General features: G+C 41.5%; 1 protein-coding gene across 14 annotated transcripts in view; it reads right to left on the bottom strand.

Annotated features, from left to right (window-relative positions):
* TTLL5 (tubulin tyrosine ligase like 5) overlaps positions 1–21,002 on the bottom strand; it is a 209,563-nt gene that overhangs the window by 16,564 nt on the left and 171,997 nt on the right. For all 14 annotated transcript variants that reach the window (XR_013544935.1, XM_020793842.3, XM_020793848.3 and 11 more), the window contains one exon: positions 5,805–6,025. Coding sequence is in view for 13 of the 14 variants with exons in the window: in XM_020793842.3 (XP_020649501.3) it covers positions 5,805–6,025 (221 nt within the window). In the remaining variant the exon portion in view is untranslated. The remainder of the gene's footprint in view (positions 1–5,804; positions 6,026–21,002) is intronic.

Below are 21,002 nucleotides of genomic sequence, written 5' to 3'. Positions count from 1 at the left end.
CAAACATCAACAGGGAAAATCTATGACCTCACTAACCAGTTCGTTATGAATTGTGTGTTGCCTCATGTATTTCCATCCAATACAGAGAGGCTTACAGGGAAAGAAAACACTGCAAAGCAGGTGAAAACCTGAAGTTAAAATCTGTGTACAATCTAATACCTTTTTGTTAAGTGAGTCTATTTCAACAAAATAACATTTGTATTTTTTTTCAAAAAGAAAGGAATTATTCCGTTGCTCCTGTCTAATACAGTAAAGATTTTTTGGATTTATTTTTCCTGTTTTATGAATTAGAATATTAAGGTATGAAGTAGCCAACCATCTGCCGCTTTCCAGCATTTTCTTGCATGATGTGTAATTGAAATACTGTATCAGTTGAATTCATAGTAGGCTAAAAAACCCCGAGAACAAATAGTTTTTAGCAAATAACTGTAGAAGGCCTGGCAACATTGACTTGAAACACCTAAGAAATACAGATTGCAAATTAACATGGCTACATTTCTAGAAATCTCTGATCCCCCATGATTTGGTTAAAACTGCAGCCTAATATAAGAGGACATATTTATTTAAACAATATTAAAAGCTAAGAACAACCAATTATTAGAATATCTAAAAAATAATTAAACATTTATAATAATGAAAACTAGTCAATAAAAACAGTACTAAAAACACCAGAAACACAACAGAAATCCCTCTTAGACAGCCAGTCACTAAGAGAAAGACAGCCTTTCTCATGTACAAACTGGTGGGAGAAATGTCAATATGGGAAACCCCCCAGTCAATCTGAAACAGAAGCTAAAATCCTCTTGCTCAGCATAATAAGTCACAACAAGAACTAGGCCCACTGAATCAATGGAACTTACAAAGAACCTGAGTTGCCAAATCCCCCTGTGATTCAATAGGCCCACCTAGTTGCAACTTACCACACTAAGTAACAGGATTTCTGTCAACAGGAGGTCCTATTTCCATGTATTTGACAAATTTACTACACACAACTGTAAATAACAAGAACATATTCAGAGCCTCAAGCTAGTCTCAAACTGAACATATTTCTGCAACAGTTCCCTGCAACCTTTGATAATGGGACTGTGTTTGAAATTGTAAAGGAATCTTTTCATCCCCTCCCCATTTTGTACATTTTTGATGCTGAGCTTTTTCCGGTTTTCCCACACTCCTGCCTGTCACTGAGCAGAAACCACAAGAATGCAGTTAAGTAAAGTCTGTCCAAGGAGCTGCAATTCCATCTCATAAGGATAAACATTTTCCCTGCCAATATGTGAGTACAGCATGCCGGCATCTTCAAATACACATCTTTTTGCCCAGCAGAAGAACTTGCAGAAATGATCTGTCACTTAAATTAATGTGCAGCCCACCTGCAACAATGAGAATTAGATAAAAGCACAGGAATAATTTGATCCAATTAACATATTAAATCCTATTCAGATGTGTGAAGGATGAACCTAAAAGTAATTTCACTGGCAGTCCACTCACCTCCAGGACTCAAGGGGGGGGGGTTAAAATATGTTTATTTGTTTTCATTTATATCTCATCTTTCTCCCAACTCAAGGCAGCTAAAAAAATAATAGAATAGAAATCTAAAAACAATCTAAAAACTGTTAATTACCTAACCATCTAGCCAATTAGAAAAATGGCCCCGCAGGACTGTTTCTTCGAGACTTGATGTGTGACACTACTGTCATAGACATTGGCTTCATCCAGATGGAAGATTTGTTTCATTTTATGAGCACTGATGATACTGGTATTTTTTCCTGACCAGACAACACAAGGCTTAAATTGGTACCAACTGTGCCAAAGTGAAACAAAAAATCTGGTTCTATGTATTTTAAAGGATCACCATGAGGTGGGTATATGTCAATTTTTGCTGGTAGCAGAGTTCAGGTGGCAAGAACTTATCTGGTGCCCGCCTTACACTGGCTACCTATCCGCTTCCACATTGATTTCAAGATGCTAACTATTACATATAAAGCCCTTAATGGTTTAGGACCTCGATCCCTGGCAGAGCGCCTTCTTTCACCCAGTTCTACATGCATCACCCGCTCCAGTCAGGCCGAGCGGCTGAGGGACCTAATGCCAAGAGAGGCCTGGTGGGAAAAAACTAGAAATCACTTGCGATGCTTGTCACTCACCGCTCCACAGTTTGGGGAAAAATATATAGATGAGAATGCAAAAAATGTTTTTTAGGTGACATGTTGCAACTAAGGCTTTTGTATGCCTTGAGGAGGTTTTCCAACAACAACCTGTAGCTGTCTACCTTGTTTCCAAGAAAATTTATTGCCACTAGCTGGAAGGCTTTCCAGGACATCTTTTCCTTGCCACACAATGCATGACCAAATGCATCATCTCGAAGAAGTTCACAAATCTAAGGACCAACAAAGACATCTTCCTTCATCTAATCTTCACTTAATTGGTAATTGAAAGCTGTTAGTAGGTAACTGAAATAGGTAAACGAAAGCTGTTAGCGTTTTGTCCATGACCTTGACAAAGTTCTTCATCAGACCCAGCTTGATGTATAACGGTGGCAACTAAATCTTCCTTGATACAACAAGAGATTGACACTGAACACTTTTCCTCCCAGGCTCCAACGACTGTCGGAGTGGGCAATCTATCTTGAGGTAGTGGGAATCTCTTGAAAGACTATTCCATTTGCAGAGAAAACAGGAGTACATTGTGTATCCAGTTTGCAGACCAAGCAAGAGAGCAACATTGCCACAAAGCTGCCACTGATGTTGGTCATAGTTCATGCACCTCAACAGTTATTTTCATGTTGTCATATGTTTCCTTCACATGAACTGCATGACCAACTAGAATTGATGGCAAAATATTGTCATCGTGGAGCAAAACAGCTTTAAGGCTCTTTGATGAATCAATGAACAGGCTCCACTCATCTGGCTCATGAATTATTTTGAGGCCTGCCATCACACTATCGATGTTGTTGCAGGCTACAAGATCGTATTCCATGAAGAAGAATGGGATAACATCCTGTTGACAGTCATGGAGTATGGAATCCTTAACATCACCTGCCAGGAGATGCCACTGCTATAGTCTGGAGCCCAATAGCTCTGCCTTACTCTTTGGTAGTTCCAAACCCCTGACAAAGGTCATTCAGTTCACCTTACATTATAAGATGTGGTTCAGAGGAGGAGGATGGTAGAAAATGTGAGTCCTATGACACTGATGGTTCAAAACCGGAAGTTCCATCCTCTTCTGATTCAAGTGAAAATTATTCTGGTAATTCAGGAATTGGCAGTCCTTCTCCATTGGGGTACTAGGTGTATAGATGATGGAATGTTTGGATAATACACAGTCCACTTTCTTCTTCTTTGACACACCCTTCCCAACTGGAGGCACCATGAAGAAGTAACAATTGCTGGTATGATCTGTTCGCTCTCCCCAAATCACTAGCATTGCAAAGAGCATTGAGTTATTTTTCCTGTTCTACCACTGGTGAAGATTTGTTGCACAAATATTGCAGCACATGTGTGGCCCACCTCTTGTCCTGATCTCCAATTTTGCAGCCAAAATAAAGGTGATAGGCTTTCTTAACCATAATGGTTATACTGTGCTTTTGTGAAGCAGAAGTCACTTAACCACAAACATAGCAGAAGTTATCTGCACTGTTCACACAAGTAAGAGGAATCTCTGCTCACTTTAGCCAAAAGCAAATGTCTTCCTTTGGAAAGTCAAACACTGACAAATAAGAGCACGGCCCTGTATGATTCCTAGGCCAATTTGTTCGGCAGAGTGAAGTAAGTTATGATTGCATCATCCTTGACTTCTAGGAATAACATGATGCAATTCATATAATGTATGATGCAATGCCAGCTTCAGATTGCATCATTCATTGTTTTGCCTAAAAAGCAAGCAGTGTCTAAACCTAGTCACAGATTTATTCATAGATCCCAAAATCCATTTTAGTCATTTCTGTTTGAAATTGAGATCTCTCACTTATCTTCTGCCATTACCAAGTCAATGGTCATATATACAGTACTGGTCCAACATAATATCCTGAAAACTAGAGCCAATCAACAGTTTTGAGCATCATTTTCATTCTCAGTGACCCAGAATTTTAAAAAGTTTGACTACATTTAATTCAGAAGCATTTTGACTGTAGACTAGTATTTGTTGGAGGGTGTGTTACAGATAGGGATGTGGTGGCGCTGCGGGTTAAACCGCAGAAGCCTCTGTGCTGCAAGGTCGGAAGACCCAGCCGTCGTAAGATCAAATCCATGTGATTGAGTGAGCTCCCATCGCTTGTACCAGCTCCTGCCAACCTAGCGGTTCGAAAGCATGTAAATGCAAGTAGATAAATAGGTACCACCATGGTGGGAAGGTAACGGTGTTCCATGTCTAGTTGTGCTGGCCACATGACCACGGAAACTGTCTATGGACAAACGCTAGCTCTTGGGCTTGGAGACAGGGATGAGCACCTGAATCAAGCACTCTTGCTGTGATACTGATCCTACTGCCTATAGCAATTTTTCCAGTAGGGAAACTTGAGGGGAGATTGCAACCAAACTTGCAACAATGTTGACAACTCTTCTGTCTGGTGCTGCTCACCAAAGCAGTATAAGCACTAAGAATGTCCATTGGTGAAGGGTATTTTGTTGGTGCATGAAACATACTTTTAAAATGGGCCTGCTGGGGTCATACAAGATGAGAAGGCCACAACAACAATGAACACAAACTATTTATTTATTTATTTATTTATTTATTTATTTATTTATTTATTTATTTATTTATTTATTTATTTATTTATTTATCAGGGTGACTCACAGGCAAGGGAAAGAAGACAATGACGGATGACGATGATAACAAAGGTAAAAACAAGTAAGGTTAGTTCTAATGGAATGTTCCAAGCAGACATGTGCAGTAGGAGGGAGGGTGCTCTAATTGTTCTTTCTTTATGCTCTAGAACAGGGATCTCCAAAGTATGGCCAGCAGGCTACATATGGCCCGCCTGGCCTTTTTATCTGGCCAGTCAGTGCATGGGTGGGCAAGCAGATGTACATGTGGGTGGGAGTGCATGTGTGTGTGTATGCATGCATGCAGGTGGGTGGGTGGGAGTGTGGGTGGGCAGGAGTACGTCTGTACATGCACACGTGTGTTCCTTCGACCCTCAAAAGTATCACAAATATATTATGTGACCCTCAATGTGAAAAGTTTGGAGACCCCTGCTCTAGAATGTTCCGATGAGTTTCGCACAGGCACAGAAATACCCGTATGTGTAATTAATTCACAGAGACCACAAACAAGAATTATTATCACAAAATTCAGATATCAAAATTCCTTAAAAATACAGTGGATAAAATCCTATTACTTATTATAGTAATACTTCATTAAGATACTTCTTTAAGCACCAGCAATAATCTGATAAGGCAACATACATTTTATAAGGTAACATATATTATATTTTATAAAGCAAAGGCTAGATTGTATCAGCAAAGACGGTAAAATGATATGGCCATGATGAGGTAAAATTTTCATTTCCTAAAATGCGTACATTAGAGAGTAAGGCAAAAAATACATTTGTCAGAGAGTTTAAAAAACCCCAATATGCAATGCATACCCAACCAATAAAACAGGAAGCACTTGGATCCAATATGACATTTCCTGCATATGGTATGTTTCAATGTTTTCTAAATGTACTTCTTTAACAGTTGCATTGTGCAGCAGAAATGTCCACATGAGGCTTAATAACAAACTGGAGACACCTGCACTTCCTCCACATTTCATGTTTCTCTATTTACACTGTTCAAGCAACTTCTGTTTGATAAATACAGACTTACTTGGAAATCCTCTGAGATGCCACTTTCCTGATTAGCGCCTGTCTGTGGCTGGCAGGGGGCTTAGGAACCAACTGTGAAGAAGCACTCTGGGATGGCATTATTTTGTGAATGCTGGGTGCTTTCTGGCAGCTAGAAATGGCACTTGATGTTTTGCAGGCACCAGGACCAGATGAGAGAGTCATACTGCCGATGCTAGATGCTGGGAGGTTGGCAAACAGAGCCTAGTAGGGAAGAAAAGAAAACAGTTTTAATGTATTTGTTCTTCATGACTGGTTTGGACAGTCCATGTAATCAACTAGCTCTTTTATAACAACAGAACTGTTAATATTATGGTAATGAGAAGAACTATAATTTCATGCACTTTTTCTTTCCATGGTGGACTAATTTTCCACAGTCCACTGTGGAAAGAAGAAGTGCATGAAAATTATAGTTCTTCTCCTCATCACCAAAACATAATATATGTGAGTCTCTTGCTCAGTACTGTATCTGTGTCTCCCATAATGGCGTGCAGACAAGCAGCTCTCTCGCCCAGTGGGAAGAGTCAACAAAGCAACTCCTAACAGCATGACTGTCAGAGGCTGAAGAAAGGTCAGGACTGTTTTACTTGGGTGCACCAGACATCCAAAAGGCTTTGTTCCTTTGCTATGATGTAATCCTGGCTGCTCTACATTTTAGCCAAAATACAGAGACAAGGAACTGATACTGACCTCAGCTCTAGGTTCAGCTTCAAAGAAAGCTGCCCCACTGTGAATCCCCTCAGTGTATACTAGGAAGCCAGAAAGAGTTACTCAGCAAACAAGACTGCAGCAAGTCAGGTCAGAAGGTTTGACCACACAATGAAATAATACAGAGATGGGAAAATAGCATAGAAACCACACACACACATATACACATCAATATATTTAAACTTAAAAACATTGTATGCAATTAATCTGGTATAATAGAGGAATGAACCCAAGAGAAATTCATGCATAAAGTAGTCAGATGTATATACAGGCATTAGCTTGCTGAAATATCCCCAGTAATATTTAAAAGACGAGCGATATGTACAGATGTCTGAAAGGAACAACTTTATATTTCCTGTAAAAACATTATCTAAAAAAAAGGAAAAGAAACAAATCGAAGTCATATTCTGGTAGTAGGCATCCTTCAGTCTCGAGAGACTATGGTAACGTGCTCTGTATGGAGGCCTTGGAACAGCGTCTACTGTGGCTGAGAAGGCCAATTTGAGAGTGACAATCCCTTCCACATTGAAGACAAATACAATCTGTCCCCTATCCAGCTCCCTGCTTTTGCTGGTTTCGGGACTGCCTCTTTGCCTCGGCCTGCTGTACAAGTGTCTCTCCAAATTGGGTGAGGCCATGATGCACCGCCTGCCTCCAGGTTGAACGCTGAGACGTCAAGGTTTCCCATCAGTTGAGGCTCATTCCTAAGGCCTTCAGATCCCGCTTGCAGATGTCCTTGTATTGCAGTTGTGGTCTTCCTCTGAGACGCTTTCCCTGCACTAATTCTCCATACGTGAAATCTTTTGGAATCAGACCATCAGCTATTCTCATGACATGCCCAAGCCAACGTAGATGGTGCTGTTTCAGTAATGTATACATGCTAAAAGTTCCAGTTCCTTCTAGGACTACTCTATTTGGAACTTTGTCCTGCCAGGTGATACCAAAAAGGCGTCGGAGACAACGCATATGGAAGGTGTTCAGCTTCCTCTCCTGCCGTGCACAAAGGGTCCAGGACTTGCTGCAGTACATGTGTGCGCTCAGGACACAGGCTCTATAGACCTGGATTTTGGTCTATGCCATCAGCTTCTTATTAAGCCATACACTCTTTGTGAGTCTAGAGAACATGGTAGCTGCTTTCCTAATGCGTTTATCATACTCACTGAGTAAAGTCATACTCAGTGGCTGAAATAATGTAATTTTTTGCTTCTGCTTCTGTTTCTGCTTCTCTTCCTGAATGATATTCAATAGCAAAAAAGAACCACATCTTCATGGATAAAGTCAGCATTTCATGGTCAAATAATGTTGCATGTGTTACGTGGCATTAAGTCAGAACTGACTTACAGTGATCTGAATAGGACTTTCAAGATAAGTGAGATACTGAAGGAACGGTTTTACCAGTCCCACCCCATCACCAGTGAGTTTCTGTGGCCGAATTGGGATTTTAAGCTAGGTCTCCTGAGTCTATCTACTACTCTACCCTGGGTGCACCAAAGAAAATACCAGTGAATGCATCTGAAGAAAAAAAATAGAGTTTCTGAATAAATTTGAGTGAGTAGGAAAATTTGCAACATGAACGGTCTCATCTTTAACACAAATCTTTCCAACTTATATTAAGTTGCTTTAGGGCTAGACTGATGACGCTATTTTCTAGACAAAATAGCTTTGGAAGCACTCCATGGCTAACTATTCAGATAAACAAAATGCACAGAGACTATAGATATTAAATAGGATTTCATGTGAACACATGATCTTCCTGATCAGCCAGACAGAATTTCCCACTGATTCAACTGATTTACCCAGTTTTAGTATTTGTTCTATTATATTGCATCAGATCATGACAACCACCACCAGTTCATCTACAAACTCACTTTTTCTTCCACTTTGTAAAAGAAATCAAAACTATGGGATTACTTCTTCATGGATTATTTTATCTTCTTCTTTTTCAAAGACAATGAAGTGAACTGCACATGCTGCCCTGAGCACTATGAGAAGGGAGGGCAGGGTAAAAATCCAATTGACAGATCTGCTTTGGTATGGTTGGCTGCTGAGCCGCATGGCAGGGCATCAAACATTTCAAGAATTTAGAAATCATGTAATATATAAGGAGCGCCATAATCTCTGTTGTGTAAAATATTATTTTACTTGAATGATAATGTATCCAAAATTTGAGCAGCAGCACACATAAGGTCTTGACTGTCAAGACTCTAACACTGGAACTCAAAGCTATATAAATGGTGGCTAAATCAAAGCACTTCATACATCTGGTGTACTTCAGATATGTTCCATCGCTCCCTACCTATCTATATGGACGAATATTTTTAGACAAGCTCTAGATTCATTTTGAATGGTGCCAGCCAGGTATTTATAATAGTTTACAAATAATGTAATGTCTCTCTGTTATTTGCAAGAAACATTCTTCTTTGAGATTCTTTACACACAAACAGAAAACAGATTAATGCTGAACATACATGTGTATATGAGAATGAGTGAGTGCAGACAAATGAAGGGAAAGGGGCAAGGTTACGCACCAAAACAAGTACTGTATGTATGTATGAATGCCTAGGAGTGAAGGATGCATGCATATGTATGTATGTTCTAAAGTATGGCCAATGGCTAATTTAAATTGGTAGTATGGCCTTTAGCCAATAAAAGACACTTTCCTCCACCCCACACCCTGGGCTAGAATGAACCTCTCCCCCTTTCCATATGATTTAAAACATATTGGTGGGCCTCTCGCTGCCAAGTGTCCAGTCCAGAATAATAGAATAACAAATACAGAAAAACAGTTTTCACTTGCATTTCTGCACAATAGCACCACTATTAATACTCATGCAATGTCCATGAACAAATAAATAAATTCAGACTATATCACATGGTTATAGGAAAAGAAAAGTTCAAAACACTTTTTAGTGTAATTAAGCACCATGAACCAAAAGTACAATATCTGAACAGCAGAAAAAGAACCAAATGCTTTAGCAGGACATTTCCCACTTGATCACATTAAAAGGAACAAAATTATCTGTGTATTCCAAGCCAATAACACACTTGCATTTTGACCCTCCTACTATAGAAAGCAAGCTGCCACTTTTTGTCTTAAAGTACAACTAGAACAAATCATTGTCAATCACAGTTTAGGGTCAAAAAAGAAGGGATACGGATAAATCACCGTACATGGAAATGACTGAAGTACTAGATCAGAGAATCACAGAATGGAGATGGAAGAGGCTTATCAGACCATCAAGTCAACACTGCTCAATATCCTGCTGCTTAGAAATAACGAGGTGAAGGTTTCTGTAGATGCCCGAACACCTCCAAGTAGGTAGTCCTAAGCAAGGTTATGAGCCCCAATCCTAGAATTAGCTCTGTTACATGATTATTAGTTGGCATCTAAGATGGCAAGAGATGCCTTCTTGCAATTTCATGCTTTATTATGGCAAAAGAAGCTCAATGTAGATAAAAGCTATGAACCTTGAAGAAGATTCTAACCGTGATTTCTTGTTCTCAGAGTCTTGAGGGATCACCCCACCTCTGAAGCATGCAGGCACAGCCAACTGTCACTTCAGAGGAAGGAGCTGCGCTGCCCTGCCAAACCAAACTAATACAACAGAGGTAGGAAAGCCTCAGCCACCTGCTCCAGGCAAGAAACAGAAAGAATTAGGCCAATTGACATACAAGTTTAGACTTGACTTGTCTATTCACAAGAGTATCAAAATCTAAGGCAGGAGAGGGGAGAATGAGACAGGAGGAGGAATCTGGAATCATGAGCCCCCAAATTCTTCCCCGCATATGTAGCAATGACAAAAGTTGTAATCCCTGACTCCTTTCCCCATTGAAAAATAAATTCCCTGAGCCCTGGTCCAAGTTGGTGGATGGAATGCTCTCCATGGGGCCCTAAGAAAAGAAATTTGTAGTAATTAAATTTCTATTTTCCTTGGAAGTATCACCTTGGGATGTAATAGTCCAGCAAATAGGCTACAAGACCTAGCATTCTAATCAACTAATATATATTCTGTACCCAAATGTTGTTTCTGCAGAAGTAGTGTTTAATAAACATCTGTATTTAAGCCCATAAAGATGCTTTACAAATGTCAAAATTTAGGAAGTCTCCTTTAAAAAGAGCTGAAGCAGTTGGCACCACCCCTGTAAGCAGTCAGGCATCATCCCCTAAAGCGTATTGTTTCCTAGAGTTTGATAATCCAAACCTACGCATTCCATCAAACATTCAAGTAATGGAAAATTTAGACAACTTACCATGCAGAGCCTTAGGGTCAAAAGAAGCAAACAGAGCTAAACTCCTGCACGCTGCCATTCTATTTAAGTGGGGTTGGACAAAGTGCAGCCCTCCAGATTTTATAGACTATGACTCCCATCATAACTAATGGTAAGGAATTATGGAAGCTGCTATCCAACATTATCTGAAGAGGAGCATTTTGCCCACCCTTCACATCCAATTTTTGCAGGCTCTCTTCCAAGGACAAAGAATTCTGGGATAAAAAGATGGCAGGGAAATCTCCAAGGATAGGTGACAAAGTGTACAGTGGGGTCTTGACTTGAGAACTTAATCCGTATTGGAAGGCGGTTCTCAAGTCAAAAAGTTCTCAGGTCAAATCTGCATTTCCCATAGGAATGCATTGAAAACCATTTGATCCGTATCTGCTCTTTTCCGTCCATACAAACTAATGGGAAGCTGCAATTCCACCTTCAACCACTAGAGGGGTATATTTTGTTTCTTTTCTTCTTAGGTCAAGAAAGGTTCAGGGAAGGCAGGAAAATACAGTCCAGGCAGTACAGTACCAGGCAGTCCGAAGACTGTCTCCCAATCCACTCTCTAAAGGCTGGGAGGAGCGAGGAAGTAGACAGGCACCCTTTTCACTGGCCAACAATTAACTGAAAGTTCACATTTTGCACTTTCCCTGCCTCCCACGTGTTTTTTTTCAGTTCTTAACTCAAATCTAAGTATGTAAGTCAAGTCAATATTTTCCTGTGAGAGTGGTTCTTAAGTCAAAATGTTCTTAACTCGAGCCGTTCTTAAGTCAAGACCCCACTGTATTAACTTTGGGAACACATAAGCAATCAGTGTGTATCATCATCATGGAACTATGGTTGACACAAAACTGAGACTCTGTTTAGAGAGCTCCTAATTTACCAACCCAATACTATGTCCACTAATATCATTTGGGAAGTAAGCAGCTTTGTAAGGCAGATGGCAAGAGGACTAAACTGACTCCCATCAAAGTTCAATATAAATTCAAAGTAAGGAAATAGTAAACACTTGAAAGATTAAAGAGGATCACACCAACAGGAATATATTCTGTTGGGCTTAGAATGAGACAGAATATTTCCCTTTGTAAACCAGGATTCAACTGGATGTAACTAGTCTTTTGATTTTGTTAGTACTCAACCTCTTGCCAGTTGGCAGACCTCCAGAACTCTGTGGAATCTGTCAGAAGAAAGGACCTTACCACTAGCTGAAACTTGGATGAAGACAGTCTTCTATACAGCACTACAAATTCAGTTTGTGGAGTTCTTTCTAGAAAACTTGAGTACATTTATTTCTTTATTTTAAACCTTTACAAGTGTTTTGGCTTTTATTATTCAGTGCACTTTAGCCACCAATTATTAAATGGAAGAAGTCTACATAGAAGTGAGCCCCTAGGAAGTGATGGGCAGGGACCAAGGTTGGGTATTGGCAGGCTAAATAGTCTTAGAAACTATTGTCATCATGGCCAATGTGCAGCCCCAAGGATTATGTCTGTGAAGGTTCTCCTGGTCTCGTGGATTACTCATAATGAGAATAAGGTCTATGGAAAGAAATACATAAAATACATACATAAAAATACACAAACAATTACAACTGAATGCCTGAACCCCATTTTAGCACATAATTTTAATCGTTTCTATGTTTTAATCTTTTAATTTTATTTTAAATCATATATTGTTTAATTTGTCTTTTAATATTTAACGTGTTTTAATTGTGTGAATTTTAATGCTGTGAGCTGCCCTGGGTCTCTTTGTTGTTGCTAATAATAATGCTAATGATAACAACAACAACAACAACAACAACAATAAAAATAGTAACAGCAACAATAATAGTGATGATGATGATGATGATGATGATGATGATGATGACGACGACGACGATGATGGAGTCCTGAGGAATGCAGTTCTTCCAAAGTGTTTGTATCCACTGACAGTGGAAACAAAAATCTTGAAAACAGCCTGGATAAACTTGCATTCTCTCAAGTAGCAAGTAGTTAATCAGTTGCTCCAGAACCTACAGACAAGAAACTGGAAGGACTGAGTATTGCAAGACCATTCAGAGTGACACTAAGTGATATTGTATTCCAGTGTGAGATGAGAGGCGAGAGTCTAAAGGCTCTCACCCAACTGTCATCCTCCCTCAAAAGAGAGCAAGAGGCACAGACAAACCCGCCTACACCGCCCATCGAGACTAAACAGCAGGGAGTTGACACCCGGGAGTTGGAGCATGAACTTTTGAAAATGACAGTGGCCACACAAGACGGGTAGTGAATTGGTGGGAAGAGAGGAAAGGGGGAGGTCCATCATAGAGGTGGGAATGGGAGATATAAAAGGACAGATTGACTTGACACCGGGGGGGGGGGCTGGGAGATTATTTGGGTAGAAAACCCATGGACCGGAAAATGGGAGAAGGTGCGGGTTCCTCACGAGGAAGCTGATTACCGGAGAAGAAGGGATCTACCACAACATCCTTCCTATTGGGGAGAGTCGGAGGCCAGAGAGTGGCACAGACGGCTCAGGGAGGAGAAAGAAACAGTCTAGAGAGGAAAGAGAGCGCTAGGTATGGTGTTTAGAGGTAACCCAGAAGAAGGGCTACTTAACCGGCCCTGGACCCCTCTACAAGGAGAGGAGGACGTCTACAGGGCAGAGGTACAAGACGATGAGACCACCCCACTTCTAAACCTGGAGATAGAGACTGGTGATTTGGAAGACAGTAATCTGTTTTTGAGGGGACCTTGGGACGAGTTGGTCAATAACCCCTTTGTTAAAGACGTTTGGATGCCCTCGCCAGACCCATTGGCGACGAGAGAGAAGGCAGACGCTACAATAAAGCAACAAGATTTATGGTTAAGTATTCCAATAAAAACTAGTTATGATTTTATAACAGAAATGTCTTCAGAGTCTCAGTTGAACACCGAGGAGGTAAAACCTGAACCCTCACATCTAGATGTAGTTTTGGAGGAGGCAACCATGTTAGTCAGGCAAAATCCAAAGAAACAAAAGAAAACACAGGCAAAAACATGTGGCAACTTAAGCTTTCGTGCATACGTCGACTTCATCAGACATATGGAAACAGAATGAAATGTTGAATAAATATCAATTTCGCAACTAGAACATTCTAAATAATCCTGGGCGAATGGTATATCTAAATTCATTTAAGACACTCTTCACAAAACACTGCACTACGTAGACCTGCACCTGTTTTGCCTACTTTCTTCATTAGGTAAAGTTGAGGATCATGTACTTCCTCTTTGGATTTGTTCACAAATATATGCATTGACTGTTATGTTGCCAGTTCTGCCATCCTTGAGATGTGACTGGATCTAAAAAAAATGTGGCATTATGAGGCCTGGTTTCTAGCCTACTTTCTCACAGTAAGGGAACCCAAGGCAGTTCACAATGTTAAAACAGTTATTAAAATCCTGTTTGAACAGGCAGGTTATTGTCATACGACCCTTGTGTAAAACATATATAAAATCTGTTTCCTTTGAAGGCGGCATGTCTTACTGTATCCAGGACCACAACCAGATAGATTAGCTTTACACTGAGATTGATGTTGGTGAAGAAGCCATGTCTCTGTGAGAAGGACAGTGAGGTTTGACTATCCAGCCTCTTTTTCTGTTTCAAAGGTGGTTAGAGAAAAATATGTCCAAACAGGGAAGATCTGTATTTTTGCATCGTGAGATGTACTACAAAGGGCCAACACCACTTTGGTAAAGACTCAGAATGCTGCACAGAGATATATTTCCACAGATTTACAGGGACCAAAAACTCTTGTATACTCCATGTTGTTGTTTAGTCGTTAAGTTGTGCCCAACTCTTCGTGACCCCATGGACCAGAGCATGCCGGGCCCTCCTGTCTTCCACGGCCTCCCGGAGTTTGGTCACATTCATGTTGGTAGCTTCAATGACACTGTCCAACCATCTCGTCATCTGTTGTCCCCTTCTACTCTTGCCTTCATACTTTCCTAACATCAAGGTATTTTCCAGGGAGTCTTCTCTTCTCATGAAATGGCCAAAGTACTGGAGACTCAGCTTTAGGATCTGTCCTTCCAGTGAGCACTCAGGGTTCATTTCCTTCAGAACGGATAAGACTGATTTCTTTGCAGTCCAGGGGACTCTCAAGAGTCTCCTCCAGCCCCACAATTCAAAAGCATCAATTCTTCAGCAGTCAGCCTTCTTTACAGTCCAGCTCTCACTTCCATACATCATTACTGGAAAACTTACCTGAAAACATGGTTCTTCAAGTGGATCTCTATGAATACATACTAGTGGGTTAAACAGTGCCTGCGCTGGACCTCTCGGAATCTTCTAGAGCTGTAGGGAAAAGTAACAAAGTTTAGGTTGCCCTGTATTGCGCACGCTCCTCCCGCCAAAATCCCCAGTTCCATATGCCTGCTACATAGAGAGAGTTGGAACCCACTCAACAGTGACGGACTTGTGGGGAGGCTGGGCGGGATGTGTGTATTCATAGAGATCCACTTGAAGTAACCTGTCCTTCTTCAACGTGGTCTCTATGAATCCACACTAGTGGGTGACTATCAAGCTAACTCACAGGCAGGTGGGCCGTCACTGCAGGATCGATGTCAGCACCGCTCTCCCAAACTTAGCCTCATTCTTGGCCCGTAGGTCCAGTTTGTAATGTGTGATGAAAGTTGACACATTGGACCAGGTAGCTGCTCTGCAGATGTCAGGGATGTCAACTCCTCACAGCAGGGCCGTGGATGTGGCAACAGCTCTAGTGGAATGAGTTCAAAGACCTTCAGGGAGAGTCTTGTTCTGTAATTCATAGGCTAGGGAAATGGTGGAGACCAGCCATCTGGATAGGGTAGATGATGAGGCAGCAGATCCCTTGCGTGCACCATAGAAGCAAATAAAGAGTCTTTGAACCTTTCTAAAGTCTTTGGTTCTTGTAACATAAAAAGACAATGCATGTCAAACATCTAAACAATGGAGCATGCGCTCGACATCTGAAACTGGATTGGGGAACAGAGTAGGTAGCAATAAAGGCTGATTAACATGGAACTCTGAAACGACTTTAGGGAAAAAGGAAACATCAGGATGCATAACCACTTTGTCTTTAAAGAACTGAAGGTATGGAGAGTCTACACGAAGAGCACCTAGCTCACTAGCTCTCTGAGTGGAAGTAATGACCACTAGAAATAGAGTCTTGAATGACAGTAGCTTCATGTCACAAGTAGCCATAGGCTCAAAAGGAGGGCGAGTAAGGGAATGAAGCACAAGCTGCAAAGACCATTGTGGTAGGGGTTTCTTCACAAGTAGTCTCATATTTGAAAGGCCCTTGAAGAAGGCCTTCAACGTAGGATGGGAAAACCATTTAGCTGATTCAAAGCCTTGTGGTTGGAAGGCTACAATGGCTGACGTGTAGACCTTGAATGTAGACTTAATAAGTCCCAAATCAAAGAGATGTCGAAGGTACATTAATAGCGTGGAGAACGCTACTGGCGAGGGTTGCAAGTTTCGCTCCTTGGTGAATTTCAGGAAGCCTCGCCATTTGTGGTCATAAAGACAACTAGGTGATGGTTTCCTAGCCTTGTCGATGACCTCTTTTATTGATGGGATATCCTCCACGCAGTCAAGTGGAGGGCCTCCACGTCCGGGTGAAAGATCGACCCCAAGTCTTGGGTGATCAGGTGTGGAACAAGGGGGAGCTTTATTTTGTCTACTGCAGACTGAAGTAGGAGAGAGAACCATGGCTGTCTCGGCCACCAGGGTGCGATCAGAATTGCCTCTGCTCTCATCTGAAGAGTTCTGACGAGAGTCCTCTGAATGATGGATATTGGAGGGAACAGGTAAAGGAGGCCTTTGTTCCAGAGGATCATGAAGGCATCTCCCAAGGATACCTGGCCTCTGCCTGCACGGGACGCATATCTCTGACACTTTATGTTGTTTGAAGTGGCAAACATATTGATGGAGGGTTTCCCCCATCTGCAGCATAGTGTGTGGAATACAGTTAGGTCCAATTCCCATTCGTGATTCTGGGATGATCGATGACTCAACTCGTCCGCCACTTGATTGTCTGTGGTAGAAATATGTATGGCCACAGGATAAATGTGTTCTTGGTAGCACCACTCCCAGAGATGTATTGAGAGAAGAAGAGACTTCGATTTCGTCCCTCCTTGCTTGTTCACATAGAACATGGTTGTAGTGTTGTCCGTGACCAACTGAATCGCTCTGCCTTGCACAAGAGGAAGAAAGGCTTTGAGCACCTTTATGACAGCTAGCAACTCCAGGGATGCGTGTAGCATGTTGGACGCTTTCCAACCTGAGGGGGTAATCTTCCAGCGTCATATCTTTTAGCCTCTTTTTCTGTCCATGGAGTTTCTTGGCAAAGATACTGGAGTGGCTTGCCAGTTCCTGCTCCAGGTGGATCATGTTTAGTTAGAACTCTCCACTATGGCCTGTCCGTCTTGGGTGTCCCTGCATGGCCAAGCCCATAGCTTCTCTGAATTACTCAAGCCCCTTCACCATGACAAGGCAGCAATCCGTGAAGTGGATGTATACTCCATAGCTTCTAGTCTCAGAGTCTAAAGTGTTGCTTGGTCATTTCTTTGCTGAGCAATTTCATTCCATAGAAAACATTACTAGGACTTAAGTGGATGTTGAACAAGTAATGAACATTACGGCCTCGATTACTAACAGTTGTTCATTTGCTTTCAAGAAATTGTTGTGCTTTGTGGGGTTCCTTAATTTAGAAGATGTTAAGGACTTGTGAACAGATCAGTCCTAAATCTGTGCTGTGCAATTAGGGGAGAAATATAAGGGAGTGGCTAGGCCTAATAACAGAAGATGGATCTTTGCAGCATCAGCTAAGACATACCTAATACAGTGGTGCCTCGCATAGCGAGGTTAATCCGTTCCGGATTAACCTTCGCTATGCTGAAGCATCGCTGAACGGGGCAGCGATTTCCATTGGAACGCATTAAACATCGTTTAATGCGTGCCAAATAGGCCAAATACTCACCGTTCAGTGAAGCTTCAGGATGGCCGGCAGCCATTTTCGCGCCCTCGCCTCGCTTAACGAGGGCGCGAAAACGCTGCGCGTGGCCATTTTAGGCCATTTCCCGGCTTCCGGCGGCCATTTTGGCCGCCGAACAGCTGATCGGCGGGGGTCGTTTTGCGAAGATCGGTAAGCGAAATGCTTACCGGTCTTCGCAAAGCGAATTTTTCCCTATTGGAACAACGTTGTGCGATCGCATTAGCGATCCGAAAAAACGGATCGCTATGCGATTTAATCGTTATACGGTGTGCTCGTTAAGCGAGGCACCATTGTAGTGGCTTCTAGATACAGGTGGTCAGAGTTAGGAGAGTGCAGTGAAATGTAACTACTAAAGTTGTCTACATGCTGCAAGGGGAGGTGCCATCAAAAGATGATGAAACGTCTTGTGTAAGGTTCTGGAGAAAATACCAGATTCCTGTATATTTTACAGGGCTAAAAAAACATGTCGTGAAAATTTCAATGGAAATATTAACTCTGTGCACAAACTGTAAAAAGAAGCAAATGCCATGACTGGGATCATGGAAGAATGCTACAACTATCATACCCCATTTGTGGCCTTCTCACAGTTAATTGCTGTGGATACACGATCCTGCAGTAGATCATATGTTCATATTTCAATATAGTTCTTTATATTCTTGTGTTTCTAAATGAGGGATGGGAAATCTGAATGGGCTTGCGTGCCAAATTCCTTTGTCTAGTCCCCACTGTATTGGGCTGTATTGTTTCTGGAAATCACTGAAAATGGAATTGGGGTGTGTGTGTGTGGATCTGGCAGTTAAGTGCCCAGTTGTGCCCAGAGGTGTTTTTTGCCTCCAAAATGAGACTTGGGGTGGTTCTGTTGTGACCTTGGGGAGGGCACAAAAATGCCTTGAGGATCAAATGTTGCACATTTGCTGTAAATGGTTACAATAAGAATCTGTTCACATTTCTGTCATGATAACTTTAGTGGCTACTGAAACTTTTAATCTTCTATGTATACTTCTATGTTTTAAACTTTACCTTTCAGACCTCACAAGGGTCTCTGAGTTGCTTCATATGCTCAAAGATACTGTACAGTATGTGGCTTCCACTGAAAAGTTATTACACTACAGAAGGTCCAGAATTAAGTACCTCAACAGCATAAATAGACTTACCCTTTTCCTATGGGAACTTTCTCAACAGCTGCTATGACACCTGCTTTACTTGAGCTGCTGTTCATCATTTGTACATTTCCCCCAGGTACCAATACAACCTGAGGACTCATGTACAGAGCAGCATGAGAGATGTAGGAGCAAACTAGTCTCCCAACGAGGAAAGACTGGTTTCTGCTTCTATAGCCTGCAATTAGGGGGCAGCAGATATGGCAGCTACTGAGTCACCTGACAGTTCACCTCTAGGATTCTGTAGACCACTTCAGTCTTGAGAAACTATAATAACATGCTCCGAGTAGAGATCTTGGAACAGTGTCTAGTGTGGCTGAGAAGGCCAATAGTAGTAGGCATCCTTCAGTCTCAAGAGACTATGGTAACATGCTCTGTATGAAGGTCTTGGAACAGCATCTAGTGTGGCTGAGAAGGCCAATTTGAGAGTGACAATCCCTTCCACACTGAAGAAAAATACAATCTGTCCCCTGTCCAGCTCCCTGCTTTTGCTGGTTTTGGGACTGCCTCTTTGCCTAAGCCTGCTGAAAAAGTGTCTCTTCAAATTGGAAGAGGCCATGATGCAATGCCTGCCTCCAGGTTGAACGCTCAGATGTCAGGGTTTCCCATCTGTTGAGGTCCATTCCTAAAGCCTTCAGATCCCGCTTACAGATATCCTTGTATTGCAGCTGTGGTCTCCCTCTGGGGTGATTTCCCTGCACTAATTCACCATACAGGAGATCTCTTTGAATCCGACCATCACCCATTCTCAGAACATGCCTGAGCCAAAGTAGACGTCGCTGTTTCAGTAATGTATATATGCTAAAAATTCCAGCTCATTCTAGAACTATTCCATTGGGAACTTTGTCTTGCCAGGTGATACCAAAAATGTGTCGGAAACAACGCATATGGAACATGTTCATATGCCTGTCAAGGAGGCACAATGAGGAACTGAACTCCCAACCTCTGGCTCTGCAGCCAGATGTCTAAACCACTAAACTAGCACAAGTAGTTAAAAATACCCTGAAGAAATAAGTACTGTACAGACAAGATATTCACAATCAGTAAAGGAATTGCTGGAGGAAAAAAATACAGAAAAATAAAGGAATATACTGGGTACTTTTAAAAGCCAATTAAAAACATGGTTGTACATTCAAGCCTTCCCTCCTGTCAGTACTTGATTTTATTTTCTCACTCTCTTATTTATTTCCTCTTCATTTTGTATTGTAATTTCCTATTGGATGTTTTATGTACTATTCTTGGTTTTAATGCTTATGTTATGTTGTAAGCCGCCTAGAGTGGTCGTATAGACCAGATGGGCGGGGTATAAATCAAATAAATAACTAAAAAAAATAATGAAGTCTCTAGTCCATTTGGCTCAATATCATCTACAGTGAGTAGCAACAACTTTCCACAGCAGGGAAGACAAACTCTGGGAGATGTGAAGACCAATTTTATGTCTCAGAGACCTTGTAGTGGCCAAACAAACTAACAAAATAACAAAAAGTAAGAAAAAACGAAACAGGAAATGGCTGGAAACACACTTCTAGTTTTGAAAAATGAGCATTCTTTAATATTGAAATGTTGTGAAGAGTGCTTGTAAGATATCCAAGAACTGAGTTGCCATTGTGGACATTTCCAGGAGCTGCAACTCACCCTCATCATCTCAGGAAAAGAGGAGTATGTGGAGGGCTGTAAACATATTCTGAGGGCGGAGGGCATCTGATGTTTGTCTACTCCTGCTTTAGGGTTTTACAAAGGAATTTTCCAGCCCTACATGCAGGCACCAAGCCCAGGGATTCAACAATGTGCTCTGCCACTGAGGTACAACTCTTTTTCTACAACAGGGGTGATCCTAATGCAGAAACATCCCAAGTAATCTAAGAGCCAGAAGCAATCCTGACCTGAGTGCAGTACACAATGAATCACCCTGTTGCAGAGAACTTGTTAGAGCAAGCAGTAAGTGAGTATTTAAAATATGTCTACTGGCAGTATAGGGGGCATACTCTCCAATAGTCCTTGTCTGGAGAATAGAAATAAATGCCAGTTTCTACTGAAAAGTAAAACTACTGCT

The sequence above is a fragment of the Pogona vitticeps genome, chromosome 1 (genome assembly GCF_051106095.1).
Source record: "Pogona vitticeps strain Pit_001003342236 chromosome 1, PviZW2.1, whole genome shotgun sequence".
In the NCBI taxonomy this organism is placed as follows: domain Eukaryota; kingdom Metazoa; phylum Chordata; class Lepidosauria; order Squamata; family Agamidae; genus Pogona; species Pogona vitticeps.
The sequence above is the reverse complement of the archived record's forward strand: the minus strand, read 5'-3'. Positions and strand labels throughout refer to the sequence as shown.